The 7,479-nt window shown below is 37.4% G+C and overlaps 1 protein-coding gene across 7 annotated transcripts in view; it reads right to left on the bottom strand.

Moving 5' to 3' along the window:
* Positions 1-629: 629 nt before the first annotated feature.
* Positions 630-7,479, bottom strand: part of COL12A1 (collagen type XII alpha 1 chain) — a 99,901-nt gene continuing 93,051 nt past the window's right edge. For 5 of the 7 annotated variants that reach the window (XM_030235504.2, XM_050972288.1, XM_018919172.3 and 2 more), the window contains 4 exons: positions 6,467-6,655; positions 5,343-5,411; positions 4,144-4,314; positions 630-1,728 (listed from right to left, as the gene is read on the bottom strand). In XM_030235504.2, the coding sequence (XP_030091364.1) occupies positions 1,547-1,728; positions 4,144-4,314; positions 5,343-5,411; positions 6,467-6,655 (611 nt within the window). In that variant the 3' untranslated portion in view covers positions 630-1,546. Of the gene's footprint in view, positions 1,729-2,080; positions 2,980-3,687; positions 3,751-4,143; positions 4,315-5,342; positions 5,412-6,466; positions 6,656-7,479 lie in introns of those variants that run through there. The other 2 variants (XM_018919182.3, XM_018919187.3) reach the window with 2 other exon arrangements.

Below are 7,479 nucleotides of genomic sequence, written 5' to 3'. Positions count from 1 at the left end.
CCACAGTCCATTCTTTCCTCCTCAGTCAGCAAGGAACTCTCCTGGCCCACGGTTCTCTCCCAAATCACTCTTATCACCCTCTGCAGGTAAAGCTCCATCACAGCCACCACTGTGGTCAGAGCTTGTGTGAGCACAGATGACCCCCCAAGGAGGGAGGAGCCACCTCTGGTGCAGTTCCAGCAGGATGGAACTCGGCAGACACCACACCCTGCTTCCTCAAGCAAGCTATTTGCTGATGTCAGTGCTGCCACAATGCTCACAGCACACCAGCACTTAGAGCCTGTGTGGCTCTAGGCACTCTGCAGTTGGAGTAGTTCCTCAGATGGAAAGTCTTTCTCCCTGAAGCAGCCCTCTACCAGAAATCCCCCAAAAGACAGCAATTAATCCTCACAATCTCATTTTCCTCACCAAAAGACTTGCAGACTGAATTTTCTGAAAGCTATTAATTCCTCAGGCAGACAGGAGGAGTCTCTGCCCCCACCTCTAGCCACCACAGCCCAAATACCTATTAGACTATTCCAATTCTAACTGATTTTTGGTATCTGGCATTTCCAGATTATGGAGTATATAACACTAATACAATACAAATATGTCAGTCCCACAATGCCTTTCAAAAATGAACAGACACATATATTTTCAGTAGTTTTATTGAAAAATGCCTCTTTCATTTCAGAAATAAATAATATAAGGCAGTGAAATTCACAATTTGCAGTTAAAATATAAAAGCAGCAATTCTATATCCATAGTCTTGCAAACGATTTCCAACTGCTTTTGGTAACTAAGAAACATTGTATTCTGAAAAAAAAAAATCCATACTAAATATACAACATAAACATGCAATTCCATCTCTGCAGGATTGACTGCAATTTGGCATAAATGTAACTGTGTCTACAAACAAGGAGATTTCAGGCATTATTGAACTGTATCCAGTTGATACAATGATTTCAGCTACTTAATGTTTGTGGTGTTTAGAGGAGATGTATAAGAGCTGTATATGCTCCACAGATTGTAACTCAGAATAGAAGAAAATTACAATGATACTGGAAGGAGAGGGAAATTTTTGGTTTGTTTTAACTAGATACTGCAGACCTGTGATCTGACTGAACTGAAAACATGCATTTGAAAAGGAAGAAAAACGTAGAGCTAAAGCAGACAGTCCTTAAAAAATTTGCAACAGCTCTGTGGTTATTTTTGTTTTGGTTTTTTGGTTTTCTTTTTTTTTAATGTATTTGTTTTTACATTACTTTAATGAAAAGATAGCACTGGGATAACTGAATGCACACCTTAATCTGTATGCAACCACTATAAGCAACAGTATTTTACAAGCATTTCCAGAGCAACATGAAGTGTTTGGGTACACACATTGCTATCCCCACATAAGCGAGATACAAAACAGGGGTGTGTCTGATATGAAAAGACCAGAAAGCCATATTGCAAAAGGAACGATGCACTCTCCCTGTGTGTATCTGCAAATGCAAGCACAGCAAAAAAACAGCCAAAAAAACCCACCAACCAAAAAAAACCCAAAACAAGACACACAGATCTTTTACGGTTTTGTTTTTGCATTTCTTGACAGTGATCTTTTCCAGCGCATGTGCTCAGGGTATTCTGGTGAGTGCATTTCAACTCCATAGTCCTCATACTCGTCCTCTCTCCTTTCTGACTCCATAGGTACTATAAAGGGTTCACCTTCAGGCTGATAGGGTCCACTTTCAGGCACGTATGGTTCTGGTTGAAAATAGTTGTCCGATTGAACATAATAGTTATCGCATGTCTTTGAATCCACATATGCAATGAAAGTTAGTCTGTCTACATAATGTTAGTTCAACCTTATTTTCATATAATAAATATATAAATAATTAGTTCACTGGGGGTATTTCTCAGTTTTGCTCATGAATGCTTTTTCGGCAGTAAAATAATAAAAAGTTTTAAATTCATCTTGAAAGGCTTTATATTTATAATACACGAAACAGTGCAGAAAGAGTCATAAATTAGGCAAGGGACAAATCATGGTAAAACTATTAAAAAGAAATCCAAACAAAACCAAGAAAATCAAATAAAATTACTATTTTACAGCTACTTCAGTAAATCTAAGCATTGGGCTTTATTTTAAACTGCATAATTAATAGAAGACATGGAGCAGGTAAAATGAAGAGATGGGTTTGGCCTATGCTAATTTTCTCTGAGAATGGGAAAGTAAGTGTAGACATAACTATCACCAGCGGCAATATACAGTACATGTCATTTTGTCGTGCTGTTCCTCGTAACAAACCGAGTTACAGCTGGTGCTTCAGGAACACCAAAAACTACAGCAAAACAGAAGAAAAATTATTATAAAACTTTGGAATTTATAACTGCAGTTACAGATCCAACAAGATTACACATTAAAAAAAGGTATATGCCCCAATTCAGACATGTTGGTAACAAGCAACAGACAGGTAGGTTTCATAAGTTGTCAAAGATGTTATTCTGGCATACAGCAAGCAGCAGCAGGCTTTTATGCAAAAAGTATCACATAGAGTTGTTAACAGATTTTAGTGGATACAGTCCCATACAAATCATCTACAAGCCACAATTAGTTTACTATTTACATAAGTTATTTCTCATTTTCCAGGTTAAATCTGTCTCTCTTCTAATGGCATTACCTTCGCTGGTTAGTAGTTTTACAAGCCTCCTTTGCCACTGAGGTTTTTGGTGGTCTATGTCTTTTTTAAAAAAGAAAGACTGTCTATTTTATTATTGAAATGCAATGGGCTTAATGGATTGATGTAACTGTCCTTTATCTCATTCATGAGTTGTGTTAGTAAAAGTATCTCCCCGTTCTATGAGGTCATCATGGTTCAAGAACCATATCCGTGGTGAAATATCCATACGGACTCATTTTCTAATAAGCACGTGCGCAAACATCTCAGAAACAGGATTTTCATGTATTCAAACTGTAAGCAGCACTGGCGACTTAGAAAATGTGTTAGCCGAAACCTGAAACAGGTCAAAGATGATGTTAGTCTTTTAAAAAGTCCATCTGATGTGCAAAAACATACTTTCATCTAACTAAATACATAACAGTTAAGTCTTAGGCATATATTTATATATGTATACATAGTTGCTTGCTAGAAAAAACACTGCTGAATCACACGCACAATTTTCTTTATTTTTCATTTAAATAAGAATTTTTTGAGAGATCTGCACAACCACCTGGCTCTTTAACCAGTATCACTGAGTCTGCAAGTGTGTACATATATATATATATTTTATTTTCTTCTTCTTTTCATGGATACATGCACAATTACACTAACAGCAAACCACATCCAATAGTAGCATCACATACACTAATTTTGAGATCTGGCAAGGCATACATATTAATTTGTTAACAATACTGTGGTCCTGCAGGATCCCCATGTTAAAATATATTAGAATCTTTCCAGTCAAAAATTGGTGGTCACTGTGACCCTTCATTTTGGTTCCAGAAGCAGCCTACTGCTTTGAGCAATGTCACAAAGTGGAAGGCTTATATGACTCAGGGCTAATCAGAGACTCCATGGCATTTAACTAGGTAGATATTGTAGGACAGTGGTGCTTTTCAGTTGTCTGCACTGTTATTAACAAATGGATTTCCTTTGTGGAAATTTTTTTATTTCAGGAATCAGTTTGGTATAAATCCTGACATGGCTCAAAAAGAGACACATGGAAACTGCCAACCACAGCATTCCTTTTATTTTTCAAGAGAAACATGGAGAATTCAACCTTGTTCTGAAGACGATTGGAAGGGGTGGTGACAGAGGGGGAAAAAAGAAGAGAAGAAATTGGTCACTTAAATCCTATGAGCAACACTACCAGCTAGTAACCATCCACATTAAATAAAATAAAATTAAAAAAAAAAAAAGAACAAGACTAGAATATTTACTCGCTACTTCCTATTTAAAACAAATCATGCATAACATCAAGCAATTCTAAACCAAAGTGTAAATGGCTGCTCATACACTTGACCATTACAATGAGGCAGGCCTGCTCACTGACCCATCTCCTCCTGACTCACTATGCTCAGATTAGCAGGACTGTCTCATGTAAAGCAGCTCAATATGAACAGCCACACCTGTGAAGGCTATTTAGGGCATGGTTAAGGTTAAGTTGTTCATAACCTACCTGGGAATCCTTGGCCATTGTAAGGGATGCTAGCACACTGGGATGAATCACAATATCCTGGTGGCCCTGGGGGACCCCGAATGCCCGCATTTCCAGGACGGCCTGGTGGCCCTGGTGGTCCTCGTGATCCTGTGGAGCCTGGTGGACCAGTTCTAGATTCTCCTTGTGGACCTAATTTTAGAATTGAGAGGTTGGGAGGTTGTTTTTGTTAAGAGACATCTTGATAAAACACCTAAAAATACTTCTGTCTAGACTACATAGCCCAGGCTGTCTTTGGTGAGAAAGCACTTGCACTCTGTTGCTGTATGGGGGTCAACAGAAAAAAATACAAAAGAAATCTAGAAATGTGACTCATCATGAGTTGCTTCCCTGTGGGTGGCTTATTTAAGTATTTATTCTTAGAAACTAATTTAGTAAGGGTTGAGCCAAGTAAGTAATGTCAATGTATTCTCTGGTTAATTTCCCCTTTGTGAAAGATATGATGATCTCAAGGGGAACTACTAGATTAGACAAGCACACTGGATTTCTACTAAACTAGGAGTATATCAATTATACTGCCCAGTAGCCCCAGGATAGATGAGGTAATGTTGATTTTGGAACCAATCTTGTTATGGTTAGCAGAAAAGTAAAGCTTCAAATAACTGGGGCTACAATTTGCTGCAAGCATATTATGGTTCCTGTAATGAAAAGCCATTTTAGCCTAGTAAACTACAAGCAGAAACAAGTGATGCAGCTGATTTATGCTAAGGCATAAACAAAACTTCATAACACTAAAACCAAAACTAATAAACAAATAATCTGTCTCTATTATCCAGTAACTCTGCATTTGGGAGTATTTTGTAGTCCATCAAGTAAAAGAAAAAAACCTACATACTACAAAAGAATTATCTGATAAGACTTATGAAAAATATCTGTCAAATATTTGGACAATACATTTTCATGAAACACATTTTCACATTAACAAGCATGCCAGATGACTAAATCAAAAGATGAACACCTATTAGCCATGTCCAAAAATCTTTTTAAATTGCTATTTTTGTGGTGATTTCCTACAAATTTATTACAGTAAACTGTAATAAATGTAAAAACATGAAATTGGAAAAGGGTGTTAATTCACCATATCAAGTCTGGTTCACTATGAAGAAATATTTGCTTTTCTCCTACTATTCTGTAACCTGATTTAACAAAAAAATATTTACCGGGTGGTCCTGGCAAACCTCGTGGTCCTTGGGATCCAGTCCCTCTTTCACCTTTCTCTCCAGGGATTCCTAATAAAAAGGCAATGAAAATCAAAAAAAAAGAAACTACATCAACAGATACTTCTTCACACTCTCTCACTGACATTAATATTTACTTTCCATGATTTAATACAACAAGAGTGGTTAAAATTTATGTTCTGCAGATGTTCAAATGTGAATTTGCGAAAATAATTTGGATATAAATATAGTAACCCAAGAATAAAGTAGGATGTAGATGTAACTTAGCATGAATAAACTCTCAAACATGGGAAAGTGTTGGAGCACCACAGAGTCTTCTTATTTTAAACTACAATCGAAAAGGTATTTTCAGTCTTGCATACTTCTGCTATAAAGGATGGTTTACACCCTCTTAGGAACAGTTATAATCAAAAAAGTTTAAGAAATTCTTCTGAATTCCTTGATTTATTCCTAGCCTTTTTAAAAGTGTGTATAAAATATATCCTAGAAAACATAGCACCGAGTCTACGCTATAGTAGAGTAGTGGAAATAAGCAAAGGCCACAAAAGAGTACATTACAGACACCCCACGTGATTGCAGTGATCCAAGATAGATGTAAAGTAGGTTTACTCATATGTTTACTTTCAGTTCAGTTGCTTCCCTCCCTCAGAATATTGTAAAGAGCTAAGGGTGTTGATCTAATTCTTTAGCCCTACGTTTATACTTGTTAATGACTCATTTTCTTTCTTAATCAGTGTTCTACTTTGCAAAGGGTTGTCTTACTCCAAACAGCCTTTCAAGATGCAGCTGTATAGTGCCAGAAGAGATCTGAGAACATTTGCTTTCCTGGGATATTATGTGGAAGTCTCAGACAGCAGCCAAAATGTTATACCAATTTGTATGTCATGAAACCTGAGCAAGAAAGAGACAGGAAAGCACTGATCTAGTTAACCCTGTCCTTCAGTACACCAGTGTCCCTCAGGCAATCCAAGTGGCCTAGCAGGGCTTCCTAGTCTGAAAAGGGAGAAATGGTAAAGAGAGCAGACTGACATGGTAAAGGGAGCACACTGCTCCTCCGGCAGCCTCTGCACTACATCCACAGTACAGCTGCCATGAAATTTATTCACCTCTTTCACCAGGTGGTCCTTGAACCCCAGGAGGTCCTGGGAATCCTGGTCTTCCTCCAGGTCCAGGTTCTCCTCTTGTCCCAGCAGCTCCTGGGGGACCTGGTGGACCTGGTGGCCCTGGCTGGTTTCGGTTTGAATAATAATCATTCGGGATTTGATTCAGCATTTGATTGAACCGGCTCATTTGACCTTCAAAAGAAAATAAAAATGTGAAATGAGTGAAAATCTTTCCTCAGAGTTGGAGGGAAAAAAATATTATCTCTCTTAATTAAATCCTATTCTTGTTTCTATTCAATAAATTAGTACAGATTAATTAGAACGGCTTAAGACGAATGTCCAATAAGAAAGCTGAACATAAATGGAGAAGGGAGGGGGTCAGAGAGCTTCTGGAAGCCAGTGACATTAAAAAAATTATCATAGAACTATTAAAATCAAAAAAGAGGCAATTTTTTACAATACTCATCCTTTGAGTTCTATTTAGAGGTTGTTTTTACTCTGAAGAACAGAAAGGATTTGCTCCACTTCTAAAGCTGTAATATCACATTTCTCTGTACTTTCAGACCTCTGCAGCTACCACAGGCAATATAAATTATTCATGTGCAGAGTTAGCAGCACAATCAATGAAGTAATTTTCTTAAGCCTATAGGATGCACAGGCTTGTACCTATACACCTTCTGTATTTGGTCAAATTTCATTTCCAAAAAAACTATTTGTGAACAAAAGCAACACCATTTTGAAGCTCTGCAGGTAGGAAGCCTTAATGTAGAGACACATCTGATTAGTATAATATGTCAGTCCTACCATAACACTGAAGAAAGAGATCAGCTGAATATGAAAAAATAAGGCAGGGATGCACTAAGAAATGTTAAAAGATCTTGGACATGACATCTTTATTCATAAATCTAACACATTCACAAATGTACTTTACTTCTTCTGTGATGGCTAACTAATAGAAATGTTTTTATTAGCATCCATCACAGACATTTCAAAGGACATGCTGTCCTCCTCCCTGC

Source organism: Serinus canaria, chromosome 3, assembly GCF_022539315.1.
Source record: "Serinus canaria isolate serCan28SL12 chromosome 3, serCan2020, whole genome shotgun sequence".
NCBI lineage: Eukaryota > Metazoa > Chordata > Aves > Passeriformes > Fringillidae > Serinus > Serinus canaria.
This window is presented reverse-complemented; position numbering and strand designations above follow the sequence as displayed.